This window comes from Aulonocara sp. 'chitande type north' Nkhata Bay, linkage group LG6, assembly GCF_057382095.1.
Source record: "Aulonocara sp. 'chitande type north' Nkhata Bay isolate Kocher_YH1m ecotype deep benthic linkage group LG6, A_spYH_male_GT1.1, whole genome shotgun sequence".
NCBI classification, from domain to species: Eukaryota; Metazoa; Chordata; class Actinopteri; order Cichliformes; family Cichlidae; genus Aulonocara; species Aulonocara sp. 'chitande type north' Nkhata Bay.
In genome coordinates this window covers 27,473,168-27,497,775 of record NC_141349.1, presented here as the reverse complement: position 1 = coordinate 27,497,775, position 24,608 = coordinate 27,473,168, and the positions used below count along the sequence as shown (strand labels likewise).

The window sequence follows — 24,608 nt, the reverse complement described above, 5'->3', positions numbered from 1 at the left end:
GTGCTTATTCAATATTTCAATATATATATATAAAAACATAGTCAGTTGATAAAATGTGGTGTATTGGCTTAGACTTCCTAGACGTGTTTTTATTTTTAAACAGATTAACACTGGATTCGCTTCACTTGCACTTATCGATGACATTAAACCATTAAAGTAAATAAATCTAACACTCCTTTGGAACTACAGTAAGATTTTCAAACTTTTGATATAAGTGTAGTTTGCAGATATTTCTGTTCTTTATCTTACCCCTTTAATATTTATTAAAAGTTTGTCCTGTTTGTCATTTGCAGTCTCTCTATGTTTCTCTTTCCTCGCTTCTCCTTAAGTGGAGAGTTCTTCCTTCCCGCTGTTGCCGTGTTTCTCTCTACATTGATTATCTGATTTTTGGGTCCTACCTCTAACACTGTATGGTCTAATATTGTGAAGTGCTGCTTGTTAAGTAAAATTCAATAGGAAAAAATCTAATTGAAACTTGCACTTCAGTTAATTTGAGTATTTTTTTAAGAATGTTATTCCCACATTTTCTATTAATTTGGACAGTGTTTATAGAAATGATGTTTGGCATAAAGTTGAATTCTATTCTATTCTATTCTATTCTATTCATATAAAACAAGTTATATTTTTTCTTAGTTTCTTCATTCTCATCATGTGATTAGTCTTTCTTTGCATCTTTGTCTTGCTAAAACAGAATGAGTGTTTTTAACCGTCTGGCACCTTTGATCCCACGAGTGCCTGACTCCAGCAGACAAACAAAGGAGCATCCAAAAGTGTGTTTGTCACCTCCTCTGCCTCTTTCTTCTCCCGTCATTAAGAAGAAAGCCATTCACATCCCATCATTTGATGAGAAGGGACTTATCTTTGAAAAACACAACACAAAGCTGTACACGGCGGACAGGTAAATTAATGTGAGGTTTGTTTTTCTGTCTTGGATTTTTTGTGCTACATAATCTAGTAATTATTGGTACATTTTTTTCTTTCCAGATCATTTGATTCAATTTGGACATCCAAGACACCAAGCCCGCCCTCGAGGAGTAAATCATGTCAGCTTTCACAGAGAAACCATGGAGAAAGAGCTTCAACCCTCCCAAGGACCAAACCTCAAACATGCAGCTCTCAGTCTCTCTCTGCAAAACCCAGCACCTCCATTTCTCCTTCTCCTAAGCCAAATTCCTCTCTCACTCTTCCCACTGTCAAACCAAAGCCAAGTGATTCTCTTCATCTTCCCGCCTCACAGGCGAGTGATCTTTCTCCATTACTGCACCAGCCAGCACCAAAGCCAAGTGTATCTCCAACTCTGACAGTCCCAACACCCAGGCTAAGCCCATCTCCAATGTCCCTTTGCCAAGGGACGAGCTCAGACGGTCCACCAGTAAAACAGCCTTCTCCTATTGCAAAAGAAAGACGTGCTAAATCGATTCCCATCTGTAATGTCAAAGCGGAGACATCAAATGAGATAAAGCATGAAATTCTTGACCAGGATGCTTTACTGGACTTTACTCACCCTGAGATGAGAAAAGGTCGTATGAACAGAGAGTCTCAACATCAGACTTACTCAGAATCCTACAGACGCCCGGTCACATCTTCGAATCCTTGCTTTCTGCAAAGCAAACTTGGACTAAGTAAAAAAGACAATACTGCCAAAGATGAAGCAAAGGCTCTGCAAAGGAGTACAGACATTACTGCATTACCTAAACCAAAGTGGAACATCAATCAGCACCAGGAATTTCAACCCAGTAGAATGACAGGAACACAAATATCCACTAACTCTAAAGGCATTAAGTCTGCTAACGTTGATCACCAGGAGTCTCCGTCAGTGTTTGATGGACCGGCCACTCTGTCAGGTCCTCAAAGAAAATATAAAAACTACCCTCAGAAGAGCAATTACTCTCAGACCTTACATTTTACCTCAGCTTACCCACCATACGAGCAACTGTATTCTGAGAAAAAAGCAGCTTTACCCGTGACTTCTCAAACATCCTTTTCCACTGAGCCTCTTTTTAATCAGTCAGGCGTTTCGCCAAGCATCGAGGCAAGGAGGAGACGGTTCGACCTGCACAGTGAAACAAGACCAGAAGCAGCATTTCTATCAGCTTCTCATCCCAGGAAACAGCAGGAAGAAAACAATAATCAGACAATTGCAGGAAACTCTCATAAAATCTTTCATGAAACTGGTGCATCTCAAAACATCAAGTCCCCACAGAGACCCCTCAGGTTCCCGTCGAAGGCACAGAGTCAAACTGTGGATGTAAGATGTGCAGTGAGTCAGTCTCACTGTTTATCAAAGGATTACAGCTGCCAGTCAAGAGAAGCTGATCAGAAAATGGAGGCTTCCCAGTGCACACACAGGTTAAATCAGCTTAAGACATGTCAGGTGGCACCTCAGACCCAGGAGGCCTCCCACCCTCCCTCTGGTGTGTGCACCACCTCACAAAGGGGATCCTTTTTGAAACCTGACCTTCAGTCACACAGATGTGGCTTAGATCAGGAACAGTCTCCTCCTGAAAAACAGATGAAGGTCAGCAGCACAGGACTGAATCAAACAGACATGTTAGCACCACCTGACCTCCGTGGGGTGCCAGCAAAGCTACCAGAACATCCCTCAGAGAAATATGTTGCAAGCTGGCCCCCGTCTGTAGCACACTGCCCATTCAGCACAGACAGTTTTGGCCTAAGCTCAAAGGGGGTCTTTGACAGAGTATACCAGAGCCTGGAAAAGACAACAACAGCAACAACAGCTTCCAGTCTACTAAATCAGCTGAATGACTCTGAAACAGGCAAAGTATTTTTCTCAGAGGAATCAGAAGACCCCTATTACGTCACGATGTATTACCCAGGCTCAATTTATGTGGGTGAGTACAAATATATCCAAGTCACCTGCAAGATTTTAACAGAACAAACCCAGCGACAGCGCCTCTTTGATGCCCCTGCTTTTATTTGGAGTGGGAGTTGAATAATTTTCTAACTTCTAAGGGGGGATGGGAACTCTGATGAGGGGGTGGTTAAAGAGGATAGCAGAGGGACTAAAGGCAGCGCTTCTTATCAGTAGAGTAACAGACGTGGCGAGGAGAGATGTGACAAAGTTGGTTAGCAGACTGTTTCAAAGTGAATAGCACAGGAAGACGTGCCAAAGCAGTTTTACACTAAAACACGCTGAAAACATGCAGAAAGGAAGGCGGGACGAAAGGAGAGCAGCTCGGAGATAAAGTGTGAGTACAGTGCTGCAGCTGTATTTTTCTTCCTCTAACACCTAAAGAGTAATAACAACACAATATCACACAAACACTGGGAAGTACAGACTAACAGATGTGTCAAACTTAAATCATGTCGTAACATAGCAGGGTAGAGATTAAAAAACAAAGCACACATAGTACCTCACCACTGCCTGGATGTTGTATGCCTATGAGTTAAAATGAGAGCTTCTGAGGCCCAACAAGGGAAAAACTACCAGGCGTATTTGACAGAGCAAAGAAAATTTAAACTAACAGCTTCATCTGGAGTCTTCATTAGTAGATTTCTTGCAGTTAGATCTGTTAATATATTTTCTGTCTTACAAGACCCTCAGATTCAGGGTCTCTCGTGGGATTCCACCGCTCAGAAAGCCCCGTTACACTCGCTGTTAATCATTACACACTGAGCTTCCACCGGTGGCAGGATACATCAGAGCACATTTGCATTAAATTTGAAGTGCTTTAGTTCACGGCATGTCACAGCTGATAGTGTGTCTCTTCACAGAAAAGGAAGCGCGGCACATACAGACAACGTCTACATATTCAGCCATCATTAGTTTAATTATTCAGCACTGTAGTTTTCCTGCTGTGACAAAATGTATTTGGGGGAAAACTTCTCTATACTGCACTTCTTTCTACATTTTAAACAGTGCATTTAGCAGACATGCAGTTGTTACTTTGCAGATAAGACTTCAAACTTTAGGAGCCTGTTTATGTACCAGTGCAAAGCCATTAAAGCTATAAGCTCTTTCTGCTTGAACGATAATGCAGCAGTAATAATGTCCCACATAGCAGTAATGTTTTTGTTAAGCTTTGCATCTACATTAACCCGTACACACTGTTTAGGGTCAAATTTGACTCATTTTGATAGTGACCGCAGCAAAAAAAATCAAAAAAATCCAATATCATTCTTTTAGCTTGAAATTTGATGACTTTTCCTAAAGTGACCCAAAAATGAGTATTGTAAAGACTATATAGAAAAACAGAGAGCAGAATTCATGGTTGCATTAATTACTGCAAGTTGTCCAGGTCGTGAAGCAGCAACGCAGCCCCAGAACATCACACTATCACCACCATGTTTGACTGTTGGCATGTTGTTGGAACTCAGACCTTCCAAAAGTCCACAGTCCACAGAATATTTTGCCAAAAGTCTTGGGGATCATCAAGATGTTTGGGTGTTTGTTTGTTTTTTAACAAATGTCAAACGAGCCTGTGCGACCTTTTTCTCCTTGGAACTCTCCCATGGATACATATATTTCCCCAGTCCCTTATTGTTGAAGCGTGAACACTGACCTAGGTCAATTGGTGACCTAAACTGTCTCAGTTTAGGTCACCAATTGAGTCACCAATGCACTCTTGGAGTAATTTTGGTTGGTCAGTTACTCCTGGGAAGGTTCCAAGTTTTCTCCTTTTGTGGATAATGGCTCTCACCATCATTTGCTGGAATCCCAAAGCCCTAGAAATGGCTCTGTAACCATTTCCAGACCGATAGATGTCAATGACTTTGTTTCAAATCTGTTTCTGTAGACTGTCGCATTGCGTGTTTCTTTTTGAGATCTTTTAGCCTACATCACTTTGTCAGGCAGGTTCTGTTTAAGTGATTTCTCAATTCAGCAGGTCTGGCAGTAATCAGGCCACAGAATTAAAAACAGATAATTCACGATTTAAGAGGCAAGTGTGACAAATGTTGCACATATGGAAAAAAAAAAAGAGAGAGAGAGAAAATAAATCAGGAATTGGGCAAGTACTTTTTCACAACATTATTAGTAAAGGATCCATCTTCTTTATCCACCAACACTGTTAAAGATCATCTCCCATGTCTGGACTTGACACTGATTATAACACAATTCAAATTGCTCGCTATAAATACTCTAGCTCTGACAGAAGACACTGTACCCAAAAAAAAAAGTCCCTTTGAGATAAAGTCATATTGCGCATGTGCGCTGCATCTCCCCACTCCCTGTCCTCTTGTCGCCTTGGTAACGGAAAAGGAGGGGGCTCACGGCCAGAGGGAAGGAGAGGTACCCGGACTCCTCTTTACATGAGCGTTCCTGTTATTGTTATCAGTGTGGTGGATAGATATTACGGCTTCTCGAATTCAGAGCGCCTGTAGGTCGCCCGCTGTCTCCACGAGCTCGTTTGGTCAGTTGAACGGGAGCTGGTGAGTGTGACGACCGTTAGCGGGTGCACGCTAGCAGCTAGCCGTTAACGTTATTATCCAGCGTGACTGGTGAGAGAAACAATGAGGGCGACAGGCTTTGGTAGAGCTAACGTTGGGTAGTCACTTAAAACACGCAGAAAAGGACGCTTTTATTCATGTTATATGCTAAAGCACGTTTGCTCTTAACTTTCATGAGCTTGGCCATTTTATTATTTTTTCAAACAGGGATTTTAAAAAAGGGAGTTTTAGCCTTCATGTAGCCAGAGCATCCTCAGATATCGTACGCTTCAGTTTCCTACATTTGCTGTAGTGTGTAGCTCGAAATAATTGCATTGCAGTGTGGGCTTGTGAGGGCAGGCAGGGAGGGGGCAGAGCTGCATGGCCAGTGAATGAATCAAAGTGACAGCCTCTGCCTCAGTGACCTGTATGTATGATCAGGACTCATGTATCTAGGACTGTGACTTAAAGCATGGCAGCAGGCTGTACACCCTGAAGGACTAAGCTCATCAACATCTTGGCTCGGCCTGCTGCCTGTTACTGTTACCATCTGCCTGCACTGCTTGCTTCACTTAAAGGCTGAGCTCACAAAAACATCTTTTCTTGCTTAGACCCGACTGGTGTCAAAGCCTTGCTCGCAGAGGTTTTTTTTTTGCATTTCTGGCCAGGCTTTTGAGATTTTTGTGTCCCATGTTTGACGTTTCTGCTGCCAACCCAAAGACAAGACAGCTGATTGTAATTTCATCCGTGGTTCTCTGCCAGAATTATTATATCTGTTTTTTCCAATTAGTTTCCTGTTTTGCTTTTTTCCAAAGTGCAAATTTTAGTTTCGTTTTCATTCGTTTTTAATGATTAAAACTTGAGGTGGGACTCACCAGACGATATAATTACAATACTCAACTCACGATACAGTATCATTGCGATTTTTAACATCTATGCTGAGCATTGCAATAACAAAAATTGCCAATCATGCCCTCAAAGTTAAACTTTGTCAATATCAGATAGAGTCAGTCTGCTATCAGTTTGGGATCAGTCTGGGATTGAATGGAGTGAAGTTGGCAGTTACATCTGCGATCTGCAATAATACATCATTTAACTGTTGTTTAAATCAGCAGGAATTCACATTTAACTATTACATTTAAGCTCAACAACCTTCCAGGTCTATAGGAATAACCAGAACTGACTGACAGCCAGCTAAGTCGAGTCCCCTTGAGTTGTGCAAATTGACATCAACTCATTCAGACCGATAATAACATGTTGGCAATGTATCTGCATTTATCAATTAGACAGCAAACCTTTGACAATCTCTTTAAGAGTGACTGCAGTCAGTTCAAGTCAGACTGTGACTGTTTGCAGAAAGTTTGCCTCGTATTAGACAACCTGTGCATTTACCTTGAGATCAAAAGTAGTTGTGAATGTACAACAGGCTCAAGCTTTGGGAATTTATACAAGGAGGTTGTCGTCCTATTTTTACTCTTGACTGAGCCTTTAGCTTCCTCTGAATTAGGGGGTATATTTGTCAAGCAAAGTGTGTCCATTGTTGGATGAATTTTTGGTTAAATGCAAGTTTGCTAGGCTAACTAATAAATAAAGCCTTTTTAGACAGGGACATTTCTATATATGTTTCTGTTTTATGTTAGATTTCTACACTTTTAGGCGTTCTGAATTGCTGTAAATTTGGTAGTTTTATTGAAAAAAAAAACGTAATATTAAGAATGCTGGCTATTATCTTTGCCCCTATAGTATCAACTATTTATTAAGTATCACACTGTAAAATATAATAATTTCTTTTATTTTAAAAAAGAAAATAATCTTCGAATCAACATCAGAGTTGCTTTCACAGGTATTTGTAATTCCACTGTATAAACATTGAAAAGGTGAAAGAAAAGAACAGTTAGTTCAGTTTTGGGGGTTAAAATGAAATGTAAATGATTTTTCATTGTTTTGACTGGAGGACACCTTTATTAAGAAGACCTGAGTTTGTTCAGTCAGGCATTGATTTCTACACTTGGGGGGTGATCAGGGCTGAGACATACTCTGCTGTGTTGAGCAGATAGAAATAATAGATGGGCAACCTGGGTGTGATGAAGGCTGGAGGTTAGAGCAGCGCTTTTGTAACTCAGGTCAGGTCAGATGCTGCCCCACCTCTGCAGTCTTTCGGGGTAGTTGTTACTCATTAGTGCAAGAACTTCCCCGATTATAAATGCTAGATTTCCAGGAATCAATTAAATTATTCACAGTGCCCTAATTTCAGGTTCTGTCAGGCACTTCTGCACACCAATAGTGGATTTTACTGTTTACACTGTCTGTGTAATATGTGATAACTTAATAAAATAATAACAGCTTAACTCTCCAGTCATTATTCTCAGCTATTCTCATTTGATTTCCTACCTGCTGAGTTAAATGCTTAAGATCGTGTGGACTCTTGTGGTTAGATGTGAGCATAACGAGTTGATTCAGTTCTGTCTCATATGTTATGTTCAAGCTCAAACTGTGCATGAGTCATCTTTTTATAAATTGATTTATTAACCCCTGGACTTTAACAGCTGATCTGTGTTTCATCAAGATTTCTGCTTATGTTCAAAACATTCTGCACACTTTTAGGAATAAGGTTTATCTCAACCTTTGAAGCAAACTCAAAAAGCACAGGCAGCATTAATCCGAAGATGAATCTTATTTTTAAACTAGAAACTATGCTGCTAAACTCAAATACTGTGTCTCAGAGCTATTTTGCTTTCAGACTTGGACCTCCCTCTCCCTTTTCCTTCCATCTCTGTCATATTCTTCAGCTTTTCTTTTTGTATATGGATGTGTGTGAAATATGAGCGCAGACATAACATCTATCTGTTGGTAAAAAAGAAACAAATGATGTTATAGCAGTTTTTCTTCTCAGTCATCAGCTTTCTTTTGTGCTTTTGTTGTGTGGGGTTTGGGTCGGATGAGGCAGTGGACTGGATCCCTCCTGAAATGTACATCTGTGTCCATGTTGGGACCTTCAGATGTCTTGATTTGTTTAATTGAAAACTCAAAGATATTTACTTTATTACATAACTGACAAAGAAAAATAAATGTTAGCCACATTTAAGTCTCTTCAACTTCTCTTAACTTTTATTTTAATCAGCTAGTTCATTCATTCATTCATTAATACAGTTCACATGGTTATGAAATTTGAAAGTGACAGTTATGCATTAATTACATTTTTCATACATAAACTCCATGTGTCTGCTAGCCTTGAGTACCACAGCTCCAGTCAGTACCAGATTTTTTTAGGAAGGAGGAAGGGGAGGAGTTCATAAACTGTGATCATAACGTATTCTCCTTTTCAGTCCTTTTTCAATGCCTCGGTATAATGTCAAAAACAGAAGATGTTCCTAATATGCTCATCTCAGACATGAGAACAGAAATCCCTTTTGTTTACAAGGGGCAGCCAATGAGAAGAAGACTTTATGGGAGAGAATAGGGCTAAAATAGTATTTCATACAGTGGATGAAATAAGAGGTAATTGAGACTCACTTTAAAGTAAAGAAACATTATTCTGAACTGTGAATCATGCAAAGCTACTCTAGTAGAGTCTAAGAATAACAGCATGGAGTTGGACATGAGCACAGTAGGCGCTCTTCAAGGAAAACTTTATTGTAAACATCTGATTTTGCTCACCTCATAATGTTTGTATAGCTCCAGCTTCATATTTTTAAAATAAACAGATAAAACGTTTGTTTTACAAGCACCTTTCATCATAACCATCAAAATCTGGGAAGCAAATTATACAACTACACCAATTATACAAAGCAGTGTTTGCCTGACTAGATGAATGTGAGGATTTTTCTGTTGTTTGGGTGATCGAAGCCTGCTGCAATAACCCATTTCTTCAATGTAGAACGAGTAACTAGAGGAGAGGCCTCGGCTGATCCACTGACCTACTTCCTCGTCATTTTTTCAGTGTGACTTATTTTCATCTTCCTTCCTTTTCTGTAGACATGTCAGACATCGTTCCTCCAGAGGTTAGACCCAAACCAGCTGTCCCTGCCAAACCCCCAAACGTGGGGGCTCCTTCTCCTTCTAGCCCCTTCCCACCCCAGGGCCTGGGTGTCGGAGGAGGCGGCATCTCTGCTCCCCCACCGAGCGCCATTCCAGTTCCCATTGGAAGTCATGGTCCGAGCCATGGTGGCAGTCACAGCGTGGGTCATGGCATAGGACACAGCGTTAGTCACGCTGGAAGTCACGCTGCACCACACAGCGGCGGTCATGGTCATGGTGGCTCCCACAGCTCCAGCGGGGGATCCACTCTGCTGGGATACATTGGTATCGACACCATCATTGAGCAGATGAGGAAGAAGACCATGAAGACGGGTTTTGACTTCAATATCATGGTAGTAGGTACGTCACAGTAGACTTGCTTTATGCCTGGACACTTTCTTCCTGTATGGTGCTCCAACCTTAATTCTTCTGCCTTTCACTTCAGGTCACAGTGGTCTGGGAAAGTCAACCCTGGTGAACACCTTATTCAAGTCCCAAGTGAGCAGGAGGAGTGCAGGATGGGCTCGTGATGAGAAGATCCCCAAAACTGTGGAGATCAAGGCAGTGTCTCATGGTGAGTGCAAGGACAGAGAGGCTGCTCTTTCTTTAGAGCCAGGCATTTATATAGCACTTAATTAAAGAGAGAAAATGAACAATCTTTGGCCATGTTCTTAAAAGTCCCACATAGCCTACTTATAGTTCATCAGTGCACCCTGGAAGCTGCCAAGAAATCTAAGCAGCTGAAGGATGGGCCAACTTCTGCCTCTCCTGCAGGCACTTTTGATCACTTGTTGTTTTCGACTGTCCGTGTGCTGGGAATTTAATTGTCATGAATTAATTTTTCAAGCTGCTCTGTAATAACTCTCTTATGTGTCATATAAATAAATCAATGCTGAGACCTACCTTATTTGCGTTTTGTAGCTGTACAGACAAAGTCGAAAGAAGGTTAGGTTTTCATCACTGTCTGTTGGTGAAATCTCTAAAAATGAACAGATGCTGAAATTCAGTTCAGAGATGGCTGAAAAACAGCAAACAGATCTCTGCTCAGTTTTCTGCTGTCATGTGCCAGTGCACAGTTGGGCACACTGTGGGTTTCCAGGCAATATTTACAATGTAGAAACGTTTTTCATTAAAGACAGGCACAAAATCAAGGGCAGGGATTGCTCAGTAGGTAGAGTATTCGCCCCATGATCGGAAGCTTGGGGGTTCAAATCCACTGAACGGCTACCCTGAGGTACTATTGAGCAAGGGTCTCTACACACTGCTCCCTGGGCGCTGGATTGGTAATTGCGTACTGCTTCACTGAATGAATGGGTTAAGTGCAGAGGACTAAGCAATCCCCTACGGTAATAATAAAGTATGCATTATTATTATAAAGGTACAATATCCAAAAATAAATAAATAGATAATAATAACATTTAAAAAACAAGCTGACAGGAACATGTAGCAAGAAATATGATGGAAAACCAAGGCTAAAGATCTGATAGTAGCTGATTGGCAGCAGAGGTGTAGAGGTCAGGTGGTGCTGAATGATCCTGGCATGGTACTTGAGTAGTCGATGTTCAATGCAGAGATTTGCACACATGTCTACATGTTGTTGCTGCATGCTGTCACCAGGAGGCAGTGTTAAAAGCATGTGGAAGAACCTCTAATGTGGTCACTGCTGTTTGTGCTTGTTTGTCCTTTAGCTTAGCCTCTGCAACAAAGACAATAGTAAGAATATACAAAACAAACTGTTTTATCTTTATTGTTATTTTATGCTTCCTCTCCTGTTTGTGGTTGACTTTGATGTTCAAGCCAACTTAAAAAAAAAGAAAACTAAAACTGTTTGTTTCGATATTTTGTGTTCTGTTGCAAAAAAGAAAATACTTTGCCTTGTGGATATCCATTGGATTTGTCAATCTCAGGCTGCTGGAGTTTCATGCACACTTAAGATAATCCTTTGAATATGTTTTTGCTACTAAAGACTGCAGATTTCTGCTGCCGCCCTGTTTACTTTGAAAGTACAGTGATAGTGGTGGAATAACTTCAGCAAAACAAAATAGCTATAGTGTTTTAGGATAGACTTGGGAAGTTGTGAGCTTACCTTTTAAGGCTGGGTCATCATGTTTTATAACACAACATCAAGTAAAACAGGCTTCTGATATTTCTACACTTTTTTTACATCTCGTTTATGATGGACTGTTTGGAGTTTGACAGATTAAAAAGGAGCTTCAATTTTGTATTAAAACTTTTTTGTGTTATTTTCTTATCCAACGTTTAGATTGTATGGCAGATTTGTTTGGTCTGCTGCTGCTTATAGTTTATTCTGTCTTTCTGTCTGTAATTGTTTCTCCAATACACAGATTAATTAAGAAGAAATCCTTTGGAAGAATTAAACATGATTTTTTTGAGATACAGAATCAGTTATAATATTTGGCAATTAGACCCATCATAGCAGAAGAATGCCAGCATCCAGAGTCCAGACACTGGTGGTGGTGAGGATGAAGATGACGGCTTGGATGGAGCTCTGAAATGGTGAGGAAGTGGGTTGCCGAGATTTAAAGTATGCAGAATGCAGGCTTATTGGTTCGCTGAAGGCAAGCAAGAAGATGATTGGGAAAGAGCAATGATATCAGTATTGACTTTGACAGCATTGGAAAAGTGGATGTGTTGAAAAGTATAGATCATAGCAGCTGAACACCCAGGATAGCAGGCAGATGAGTGATAACAGTGTTTTTTTAAGCTCCAGTGCATTTGACCTCACAGGACCAACATATTGCAGGGTGTTGCTCACTATCATTTTAAGATCTGCTGGCGTGCTGCGTGTGCTTTCATTTCACTTGTGTTTGACTGACTGGGGGTTTAAAAGGGTCTTACTTAACCTCAGTGAAGTTTCTGAGAGTGCGGGCAGTCGGTCATATTTCACAGGAGTCACAAAGCACCACATCGTTGAACTCAGTTTGTGGAGCCTGATCAAAGCTAGGACCAACCATGACCCAATTTAAAGCCCAAAGTATTTGTGAGTAAAATGCGAGATAACCTCAGAGCTCAGAGTTATGTCTCCATGGTAACAACCGTAGATCAGCCTGACAGCTTATGCAAAGATGTAAACATAGCTCAATTTGTGGCTCACTTACAAAGTTACAGGATGAGGAATCAGAAAGCTGTTCTTGTAGAACATCTGTGTAACTGAGAAGCTTTCCACTCAGGTAACAGGGGCAAGCAGTGACAGTCAGCCGTGTGCTTGATTTGAATAAAGTTTTAAATTATCCACAGTGCAGCCCAAACGAATCGCTATTTACAGCTACTCTGTATAACATTTGAAAATGTCGTATTTTGGTGCCCCTCCCCCACTATTAGTATCAAATCCTCACTGTGGCAGACAGCTCACTATGTAGCATTCAAGCCTGTGCTCATTATGCCTTCTGGGACCTAGCTGCCATTTGCACGTCCTTGACGACTTATGAGCTCCCGAGGAAACTGTAGGGACATGTCAAGCCTGTGGGCTGCTACAGTTTACGTGATCATGCTCCCATTGCCTGCGGATGACAGTACCCTGATATTATTATGCCAGGAGACGAAGCATAAAAAATTCTGGCCATGCTATTAATATTGTATTTGCTGTTTGTGTGATTATGGCAAACACGAACATTCAGTCATTATGTTGAATATTCAAGTTTTTATTTATTTTTAAATAAAAACATTAAATGTGTTCTTCTTCTGTGGTAAAGGTAAGTACATCCTTGGTTTAGACACTACCTTTGCCCCCTTCAGCATAAATAACTTCTTGTAGGTGTGTAATTGCTTTCTGCGACTTTCTATGTGAAATTCCTTCAGTTATTGGATGTTAGAGGATGTTGGCTGTGCAGGAATTGGTAGTTGCACAGACTGCGTCACATCCTGAAGAACACTTTGAAATGATGCAGACGCTACCCAGACCCCGGACATCTCCTAAACTGCTTTCGCCACTGTCTTGTTTATCTAAAAGAGCTGGTCTTTGCCTTTATTGCCACTGGTTAACAGTCAGTTTTCTCTGATGCTCTCTTTGAAAAGCAGAAGCTATTTCCTGGCAAGCATTTCATGGAGGTGCATGCACTACCTTACCTGCAAATCCTGTGATGAAATTTTGCAGCTCTGTGAGATTTTAAATTATGGGCAGCATAGTGGTTAGTGAAATCATCTCACTGATTGGCTTGGGCCTCTGTATGTGGAGTTTTTGGGTCGGTTTTGACTCTGGCTTCAGGCGATAGATTGATTGATCCTGGACAAACGAATTTCTTGTAGCCACTTGTAGATTTTTTTATTTTTATAGTAGAACATCCTAAATCTCTGAGGTTTAGTTCCACTACTTGGTACATAATCTGGAAAATTTCAAGGTGAAAATCATGTACCTTATTTTTCCAAATAATTTGTTTATTATATAATTAAGTTTTAAAATAACTTCTAAATATGATGTTTATCTCTCACTGTATCACTTGTATCTATGGCCATTGTTCAAAAAAGAAGAGAAAGATTTGCATGTCAAGTGCACTGCCTCACAAATGTGCTTCTGGAAGAATGGTTACATATTCCCATAAACACAGGCCTATACCTTCTGCAAAACCTTCCCAGAAGACTTGAAGCTGTTATTATTTATTTTGCTGATTTCTTTGTGTGAACATGTTTTTTTTTTTTAGTTATTGAAGAGGGTGGTGTGAAGATGAAGCTGACAGTTGTCGACACTCCGGGCTTCGGAGACCAAATCAATAACGACAACTGGTGAGATTTCCAGCTCCGGCACTGTTAAAGCATCATAAATGTCATAATAACTGCCTTATATCACCGAGGACAAATCTCCACCTTTCATCTTTAAAAACTGTATTCAAGGTTTAGGAGTGAATCAGTGCTCCCTCAAACATGTTTTTTCCTGCCTCGGTGATGTTTTGCTTCTGTTGTATCCACAGCTGGGAGCCCATCTCCAAATACATCAATGAGCAGTATGAGAAGTTCCTGAAGGAGGAGGTCAACATCACCAGAAAGAAGCGAATCCCGGACACCAGGGTGCACTGCTGTCTCTATTTTATCTCCCCAACCGGACACTCGTAAGTTAAGCTTTGGCTGTATGGAAGTAAATCAATCAGACCATCTTTAAGTATCTGATTCTTTAAGGGATGTGGGGTTTTTTAAGTAATCTGTAAATGGTAAATGGCCTGTATTTGTATAGCGCTTTACTTGGTCCTTAAGGACCCCAAAGTGCTTTAGACATTCAGTCATTCACCCATTCACACACACATTCACACACTGTATGCTGCTGCTGCAACCCGTTCTCACTCCCAAAGCGTAACATTTTACGCTAGGTGACAAATCGTCACCATATTACGTTTTCGGCTACCCACCACGTTCCTAAATGACGACCTCGGAAAACAGAGGAAATATGAGAACCGTCTGGACTGAATCTACACATGTTCGCTCTTTTTCTTCAAATCGCTTAGAAACACGCTATTTAACATCATTAAAGTCCTGGTTAAGGTCAGGAATACGGTTATGGTCAGGGCTAGGGATAAGGTTAGGTTTAGGGCTGGAATACAGGGCTGGAACGTCTATTACCGCGGGATCGTCATTGCACTGGATTCCAGCCATAACCCGCTGCGTACCATAAGAACGCCGAAGGTCTCCTTTCGTGTTCCTCAGGAACGCCGCGGGACGTGACAAAACGTCGACATGTTACGCCTCGGGAGTGAGAACGCTCTGGCTGGCTGGTGAGACACACACGCACAAAGCTCACAGTGTTAATGTCTCTTTATTCAAAAAACATTTAATTTCACTTTATCAAAGCCTTAAATTGAGTGTGCTACTTTATATTGCAGACAGCACACACCTCTCTCTCCTTTTCACAATTAGCTCCTGCTGACAAGTGTGAAATTGCTTTCTAAAGAATAAGTGGATACAGTCTTTTGTGTATTACTGCCAGCGTATCTCATCTTTCTTAGCCAGGGTAATTGAGACCGACAGGATGTCTTATGTGCAAGCAAACAAGAGCTGGGACACAACCTTTGTTCAATGATAAGCCCACTTGAAAAAAAAAGATTCTCACTGTAAGTCTTTTGTAATCGCTGCAAGGCCAAGGAAAGGTAATGAGACGTATGAGAAATGACAAATGAATTCCAGACGCCTCCTTCTTTTATTCAGTGTTTATGAGCTTCCACATCTCCTATATCTGCCCTCATGACTCACTGTAATTATTTGTCCTTCTGCTTCAGTCTTCGACAGCTAGATACTGAGTTCATGAAGCGCCTGAGTCACTCGGTCAACATTATTCCCGTCATTGCCAAAGCAGATACACTGACCATTGAGGAGAGACAGGAGTTCAAGCAGAGGGTGAGTTTCACCAATAATCTGACTTCAAAATGTCTTTCTTCATAGATATTTACTGATGAGTGTGCAAAGCTGCTGTAATAAACATTTTATACCAGCAGTGGATCCAAGTTACTAAACTCTACAGCTAAAAAGTTTTCTCAGTGATTTGACTTCTCATCCAGAACCTCAGTGACCTTCAGTGAACTTTTTTCTGATTACTTCATGTTCTCAGGCACTAATTTTTAAGTCTTATTCAATGATCCCAAGGCCAGTAAACACAGAATGTGGGGCGAACTGTTTGCCAGCCACTAGCAATTTGGCCCAGAGACAGTGATTTACCTGTCAAGTCATACACCTGAAAATACCAACAATAAGATAAGATAAGATAAGATAAGATAAGATAAGATAAGATAAGATAAGATAAGATAACCTTTATTAGTCCCACACGTGGGAAATTTGTTTTGTCACAGCAGGAAGTGGACAGTGCAAAAGTTATGAGGCAAAAATTAGAATACAATAAGAATAAATACAGTACACAACTGTACAGAATAGAATAAAATAAAATACTATATACAGTAGAATAAAATAAAATAAATATACAATAAGATAAAAATAGAATACAAATACAAATACTATATACAACTGAGTAAAAATACAACGATGACAGAAAGGATTATTGCACTTAGTATTATTGCATATGTATGGATGTGTGTGCTTGATCAGTTAAAGTCTTTATTATGGAGTCTGACAGCAGTGGGGAGGAAAGACCTGCGAAATCTCTCCGTCCCACACCGTGGGTGCCGCAGTCTCCCACTGAAGGAGCTGCTCAGTGCTGTCACAGTCTGCTGCATGGGGTGGGAGATGTTGTCCATCAGGGATGACAGCTTAGCCGCCGTTCTCCTGTCACTCACCACCTCCACTGGGTCCAGAGGGCATCCTAGAACAGAGCTGGCCCTTCGGATCACCCTGTTCAGTCTCTTCCTGTCCCCAGCAGAGATGCTGCCGCCCCAGCAGACCACACCATAAAAGATAGCAGAAGCCACAACAGAGTCATAGAAGGTCTTCAGGAGTGGGCCCTCCACTCCAAACGACCTGAGTCTCCGCAGCAGGTACAGCCTGCTCTGCCCTTTCCTGTAGAGGGCGTCTGAGTTATGAGTCCAGTCCAGTCTATTGTTCAGATGAACACCAAGGTACCTGTAGCTGTCCACAGCCTCAATGTCCATACCTTGGATGTTCAGTGGTTGCAGTGGAGAATGCTTGTGCCTGCGGAAGTCTACCACCAGCTCCTTGGTTTTACTGGCGTTGATCTGGAGGTAGTTCAGCTGGCACCAGTCCACAAAGTCTTGGGTCAGACCTCTGTACTCCTTGTCGTCCCCATCAGTGATGAGGCCGACTATTGCAGAGTCATCAGAGAACTTCTGCAGGAAGCACTGGGTGGAATTGTGGGAGAAGTCTGCAGTGTAGATGGTGAAGAGGAACGGAGCCAGAACCGTTCCCTGTGGGGCCCCTGTACTGCAGACGACCCTGTCCGACACACAGCCCTGAGTTCTCACATACTGTGGTCGGTCGGTGAGGTAGTCCAGGATCCAGGTAGTGAGGTGATGGTCCACTCCAGAGTTCACCAGCTTGTCCTTTAGAACCGAGGGAAGAATGGTGTTGAAGGCACTGGAGAAATCAAAGAACATGATTCTCACAGTGCTTCCAGCGGTCTCCAGGTGAGCGACGGAACGATGTAGGAGGTGAATGACGGCATCATCCGCTCCAATGCCAGGCTGGTAGGCAAACTGAAGTGGGTCCAGTGATGAGCTTATTAGGCGCCGAAGCTGAGCCAGGACCAACCGCTCCAGGGTCTTCATCAGGTGGGATGTCAGAGCCACCGGCCTGTAGCTGTTGAGGTCCTTGGGGCGTGAAGTCTTTGGCACTGGTACAACACAGGAGGTTTTCCAGAGCTGTGGAACTCTTCCCAACCTCAGGCTCAGGTTGAAGAGGTGCTCCATCACCCCACACAGTTGGTCCGCGCAGGACCTGACGACCCTCGAGCTGATGCCATCTGGACCCGCTGCCTTCTTGCCATTAATCCTCCTCAGTTCCCTCCTAACCTGGGTGGTTGAGAGAGACAGGCTGGAGCCTTGTGTTGAGTGTGTATTGGATGCTGTTGTTGGGGGTGGGGGGGAGTGAGCAGGGTGAATAGAGGAGGTGTGAAGTGTCTGAGGTGGAACAGCAGCAGTGGGGGTGGGTGAGTCTGCAGCCGATGTTGCAGACTGCCTCATGGCTGAGTCAAATCTGTTGAAGAAATGATTCAGTTCATTTGCCCATCTCACATCCCTCCCAGGCAGAGAGTTCTGCTGTTTGTCATCAATCATCAAACCGATTGTTCAGATAGTTTTAAATGTGAAGAAATGCAGTATTTTTACCTGTTCCTGTCCATCCAACGCAACAGAATTAAGAAGGAGTTAAAAAGAACATCTGTGTGCAGATAAACTATTAGTTTAATTTGCTAAGAAATTCAATTCAATTCAGTTTCCCAGATTTCTTGTATGCTTTGCTGATAGTAGTCATCCACCCCAGGATTCGGTGTTTACTCCACTACATTTATTTTAAAGTTTCAGTTACTAATTACATTTCTGACATAGATTTATAATATTAAATATAAATCTACTAATAGATTATTAATCTATGGTAGGTTTATAAATTAAGCTAGCAATGTATGAAATCATTTTCCTGTTTGTAGGCCAGTAAAAATACACAAGGGGCTGGTAAAAGTCTGTCCTGGCTGTTTCCCAGTAGAGAAAAACTGAATGAATTAATTAAAAAAGACTTTTGGTCCTTTGTGCAGTGTTGGGTACCGTTGTGACTAATGTTTTTTTTTTTATTCATTTTTCCTTGCTTTTGTCTGCACTCCAGGTAAGGAAGGAGCTGGAGATGAGCGGGATTGAATTTTACCCACAAAAAGAGTTTGATGATGACATGGAAGACAAGAGTGACAACGATAAAATCAGAGTAAGTCGCTTTTTTGTCTCACGCGATATTTGTGGAGCGATTTTCTTCCTTGGCATTAGAATGAATCTTTGATACTCAGCTTTAACCCAGCCTCTTTCACAAACATGCAGCGAGTCCTCTAAGCAGAATGCCAGGGCACTTGGGCATGTGGTGCATTTGTTTCATCTCATAAACCTCGCGTAGCTCTCTTCGGTACACTGAACCATGTTCAAATGTCTCTGTTCACAGGAGGCGATGCCCTTTGCTGTGGTGGGGAGTGACAAAGAATATCAAGTGAACGGCAAACGGGTTCTGGGGAGGAAGACAGCGTGGGGAATTGTGGAGGGTGAGTCAAACGCTCTCCATGAACGAGTTTCTCTGTTTGGTTTTTTACACAGGACTGATGTTGATGGATTTCTGTCTCTGTTTTTCTGCTTTGTGCAGTTGAAAATCCAAACCATTGTGAGTTTGCTCAGCTGAGTGATTTTCTGATCAGGTAAAACTTTCTTTTAAAGCATTTTTTTAAATAATAATGCAAAAAAAGTGGAATAAAGAAATGAAATAAAACAAAGAAAAAAATCACTTTTCTCTATTAGTAAACTTTCTCAGCATTTTAACAGTAACACAAATGTATTGATCGCCAGTAACTGGTCATTTTATTAGGTACACAGTGCTAGTATTGGGTTGCCCAACACCGTCTGACTGAACTGATGATACAAGGCAGAGTATCCATGCTTTCAGGATGTTAAGGCCAAAATTCTGACTCTAGCATCTGAATGTCACAGCAGAAATCAGTCCTCTTCAGACCAGATGACATTTTTTAATTTTCCATTGTTTTGTAAGCCCCTGCAAACTGCAGCATCAGTTTCCTGTTTCTAGCATTGCTGAAGTGACACCTAGAGTGCTCTTCTGCTGCTGTACCCCATCTGCTTCAAGATTCAGTGTGCTGTGCATTAAGAGATGCTCTTCTGCATACCTGGGTTGTAACAATTATTTAATTGAGTTAATGTTGCATTCCTACCAGCTTGAAGCAGTCTGGCCACTCTCCTCTGTTCTCTGACATCAACAAACCTTTTTCTCTTAGAGAATTTCCACTCACTGGATATTTTCTTGCTTTCAGACTACTCTCTGTAAACTCTAGTTATGATTTCTGATCCTCAATTTGAACTTCTACGTGCCTGGATGCATTGAATTGCTGCCATGTGATTAGCTAATTACCGTATTTCCCGGACTACAAAGCGCACCTGAATATTAGCCGCACAAGCTAAAATCAGGGGAAAATCCTGTTTTGTACATACATTAGCCGCACCTGACTAAAAGCCGCAGGTGTTTCAATATTGACTTATCATATGTAAGAGAATATGCACAAATCGAATTGTCAGGAAAGAGATGGCTGTTTGGAGACACACCACTTTTATTAATATTTTGAAAAACAAGTTATGGGTACATATTTGCATAACTTTTTAGGGTATATGTACAAGTAGCGGTAATTACAAGTACAAAACATGTACTGTGCTTCATAAATGAGTAACAAATGTAGTACATAACAATAACCTAGGGCACACCAGAAAAATAGATTGGACTACCTTTTAGGCTCAGGTGCAGTGACACGGCTTTAACAAGAAGAAAAGTCAGTCATTCACCACCATCTTTCTCTTCTTCCTGCGCACTAAAACCACCAAAGTCCTCTTCTCCAGTGTCGGATACGAACAGGCTCAGGATGGCTACGTCATCCACTCTCAGCTTCTTTCCTTTGTTGTCAGTGTCAGAGTCGAACACCCTCTGAAGGGCCGTGGCGGTGTCCTCCTCTCCATCATGCAGCAGTCCAGCCCTTCGAAATCCGTTGGTGATCATGGATGTTTTTACACTTTTCCACGCTGTCAGATTCCACCGGTGGAGTTGGGCATAACTTGCTTTTCGCACGTTTATCGCCGCACATCATCCACGACTCCCGCTGAACGCATAGCACTACTTTGAAGTTTGTTTTTCGCGCTACTTTTACGGCACTATGTTGCCTGGCGGATGGACATGTGACCAACATACCACTCTTGAACCCGATACTGTGTGTCTGATCACATGCCCTTCCGCCAGGCAACGTAGTGCCGTACAACACCGGAACAAACAAAACAAATCGTCTTACGATATGACAAAAATCATGGACAATCCATAGAAAAGCCGCACCTGACTAAAAGCCGCAGGGTTCAAAGCTGGTGCAAAAAGTAGCGGCTTATAGCCCGACAATTACGGTAGATATTTGTGTTAACAAGCAGTTGAGCAGGTGTACCTAACAACGTGGCCAGTGAGTATAAATTTTATTTAAGTGACCATTTGGTCTCTGAAACGTCAGAAAAACAGTTAAAATTTGTAGGGTGGATTTTTGTTCTGATAAACTGGGATAGTTTAACATCACAGAAAGAGCAAATATTCACATTTAAAATAAATTACATTAATTAATTATAGTTTTATGAAGATGGGTCCTGATCAGCTATTTGATAAAGCGATTAAAGTTATTTCCTCTCTAAAAAAAATTAAAGCATTTTTATTATAATAAATGTGAAATGTTTTCAAAGCGGTTTTTGAATATAAGACTATGCAATTTTCTTTGATTGTGAGAAAACGTTTGTTTCTTGTGTTTGCTGTTGTGGAGGATTTTACCATTTTATTACCACAACACAAGAACAACAATACTGTATTTCAAAACACAGTAACTCTTATCCCTTCCTCTGTCAAATGAACGTACTTAACTAATAACTCGCCCACTCTCTGTATTTACATTCATCTTTTGAAGGTCTCACCTGCAGGATCTGAAGGAAGTCACTCATAACATTCACTATGAAACGTACCGTGCCAAGAGACTGAATGAGAACGGAGGTCTGCACCCCATATCATCCGCTGATACCCAGGAGAGCAACCTGTAGTCAGAGAGAGAGTGAAAACAATGAGTCCAATAGATGAATCTACAAAATACTATAATCCTTATCACCACAGCATTGCTGCATGCGTGGAAAAGAAAATTAATGTGTTAAGAATTGGTGTCATTTAATCCCCAAACTCCACCCATCCTTTTCTTCATATTCTTCCCCACCAAGCATATCAAACCCCTCTGTTACCATTTTCCATTCATCCCAGTGAGTCTTTGGAGGAAAGACATAATGTAAAAGAGACTTAGTGCCGGTAACGTTTTTTCCACTGCCAGCGCCTTTTCTCATTGTTCAGAGTGTACATGGAAAGTGCTCGTGTCTCTCGTGTACGGGAGGCTGATTTTTAAGCCTGTGTGTTGTGTAGCAACTGACAGCCGAGTTTAGACAAACAAAGTGATTTGCTCTAAATATTAAAATCATAATTCCTGTGTAGCAACGGTGCATTAGCCGGCTCTGCGGCTGGCTCTGTTGAAATTGCCGATTTTAAATTCTGAGCAGCAGCTGTTCATTTAAAGGAAGAATCCCAGCGGCTTTACTGTCAAGAGGGTTTAACGAACATTACAAGCTGTGCTGCCTTCTTTAATAACCGAGTCCACGAAGGAAAATAATGAACTTTCTTTTGAGAGTTGCAGCATTAGTCACATGTAAAATGCAGTTTATAAGGAGTCCACATGGTGAGTGACTGCTCGCTGCCGATTCAGTGATTCATGGTAACAAACACAAATTTAGCTGTTCATGCAGATGCAGCTCACCGTGTTTTGTTTCAGCACAGTGCTCATACAGGAAACTGCATCTGTGTTCACTTGCAGCAATGAGCTGTGCTCTTGGAGTTCCACCATGCATATTTTTATCAAGGTTCAGACTGATTTTTGTTAGATGTTTCCTGTTTAAATAGTTGACAGGCAATAGATGCAGGAATTATAACAAATTGCATATACAAGCTTTCCCAGCTGGAATGACTTGTTTTTGGTCTTTGAGAGCCACTACTATCAGTGCAAACGTTGTTTTGTTTAAATATTTTTGGTTGTTGTTTTTTTCTTTATCATTACCATTCATGGCAAGTAGCCATTCAATAAAATATTATATTAAACCCGAAAGAAATCCCATCACTGGTTTGGTCATCGCATCTTTTTTTGCACACAGGAGAGCAGGAGAATTGAAATATTTTTGATATATTTGTATTAATATTCAATTCCTGCTGTGCACCACTTGGTGGCAGCATGCTGCCACATTAAAGAAGTTTAACGGAGCAGCTCCATCTGCCCCAGATGTTCTGACTGCTGAGATTTTTTTCTCAAATATGTCACATCCAGTTCTGATGAAGTTTACTCTTCTGCTGTCAGCAGCAAAGACATTGGGTTTACAAAAAACTTTGATAATATCACCCTTTTCATAATATTATAACATTGCCAAGGGGTTTGCCAGGTTTTCTTCAGGAACTAAATATGATATTCTGCCACAGGCTGTCTGCATTAGAACACAAACTACAAATCTTTTAACATATCTCAATCTTTTTTTAAATCCATTCAGCCTTTTTAATCAATCATATGTATTTGTATGATTTTGAAATCAAGTGTGTGCAACAGTATGGTAGTAGTTGTCCGTGATTTTAGTGCAGTCAGAGGTTTTCGAGCAGAAATCTGAAGCAGTGTTAATGAACCATTGTTCCTGTGTTTGTGTGCATGCTTGTGTTAATATTGCCTGTTTGATTACAGCCAGTCGGTTGACTCATTCCTGCAACTTCACATCCACTAACAGTTACTGTGTTTCTGAATGTGTGATGTGTAAATTTAATTGATATATCATAAGGTAAAGCGCTGCTGTCTTACCCCCCAAACTAAGCTGATGGCCCCCACGCACACACGTATCACCCAGCCCTGTCACTCAGTGAAAACTCGCAATGTACATTTATTTAACAACTTCTCACAAAGTTGCTGTGACACACCGATGTATGATTTCCTGTCTTGTATGGAGTTATTTTTACATTATGTCTTATTATTGTAACTTATTCTTTATTTAATAAAAACACATGATCAAGTTCTTAGAATTTTGTCATGATTTCTCTTCTGAATGTTCACATAACCAACTGTGTGTTGTTGTCTTTGTTGTTTATAATGATGTTACATACTGTGTCAGTGAAGTCCATAATTTATTGGAAAAAGATGCTCTTGTTATAGTTTTAGTGTACACCACCACTGTGGATTGTAAATCAATCAATATGCGATTGACGTGCAGACTTTCAGCTTTAATTTGAGAGGTTTTACAATTTCAGAGGTTAAAAATTAATGGGACAATTGACTCACAAGAAGTTCATGGCCAGGTGCTCCCTTGTTGTTTCATCAGAAATAAAGCAGACATGAAGTCAATTCAAAGTGATTAATTTTTATTTTATAGCTTTTCATTGCAATTTTAAATATGAATCCAAAAATAATCTCAAGTGCAACCGAAGAAGATCATCATTAAACAGAAAAAGACTGAAGAAAAAACTTGGATGAGTGACGACACATTTCTCCTACTGAAAACACTCCGTCCAAATGAAGAGAATCAGCTGTCTAGGATGTCCTTAACTGCAGCGGTCCCCAACCCCCAGGCCTCGAAACGGTACCGGTCCGTGAATCGTTTGGTACCGGGCCGCGAGAGTTGAGGCTCAGGTGTGAAATGTATGGTTTTCAGGGTTTTTATCGGTTTTCAGCGTTATTTTGTTATCGTTTTTATCGTTAACTCGGTTTTCCTGGGTCTTTTCACGTGTGTTATGAATAAATCTCCTTTTTCCGGTACCGGTACTGGTTTTATTTTGTTGTATTTATCCGCCTTAAAGGCCGGTCCGTGAAAATATTGTCGGGCATAAACCGATCCGTGGCGCCAAAAGGGTTGGGGACCGCTGCTTAACTGGATGAGCATCAAGACAACAATATGTATTCTTAAAAAGAATTAACGTACTGAACAGCTCAGCAGTACATGCATGGTGACAAAATTATTTACACC

At 41.1% G+C, this 24,608-nt stretch overlaps 1 protein-coding gene across 4 annotated transcripts in view; it reads left to right on the top strand.

The window, feature by feature from the left end:
* Window positions 1–23,663, top strand: part of septin3 (septin 3) — a 24,966-nt gene extending 1,303 nt beyond the window's left edge. The window contains exons 1-11 of one of the 4 annotated variants that reach the window (XM_086296009.1): window positions 1–898; window positions 985–2,852; window positions 9,364–9,765; window positions 9,851–9,979; window positions 14,064–14,145; window positions 14,331–14,468; window positions 15,627–15,744; window positions 18,628–18,723; window positions 18,952–19,048; window positions 19,147–19,198; window positions 21,491–23,663. The exon at window positions 1–898 is cut by the window's left edge and continues 1,303 nt beyond it. In XM_086296009.1, the coding sequence (XP_086152135.1) occupies window positions 693–898; window positions 985–2,852; window positions 9,364–9,765; window positions 9,851–9,979; window positions 14,064–14,145; window positions 14,331–14,468; window positions 15,627–15,744; window positions 18,628–18,723; window positions 18,952–19,048; window positions 19,147–19,198; window positions 21,491–21,620 (3,318 nt within the window). In that variant the 5' untranslated portion in view covers window positions 1–692 and the 3' untranslated portion in view covers window positions 21,621–23,663. Of the gene's footprint in view, window positions 899–984; window positions 2,853–3,060; window positions 3,210–5,151; window positions 5,392–9,363; window positions 9,766–9,850; window positions 9,980–14,063; window positions 14,146–14,330; window positions 14,469–15,626; window positions 15,745–18,627; window positions 18,724–18,951; window positions 19,049–19,146; window positions 19,199–21,490 lie in introns of those variants that run through there. The other 3 variants (XM_086296012.1, XM_086296010.1, XM_086296011.1) reach the window with 3 other exon arrangements.
* The last annotated feature ends 945 nt before the right edge of the window (window positions 23,664–24,608 follow it).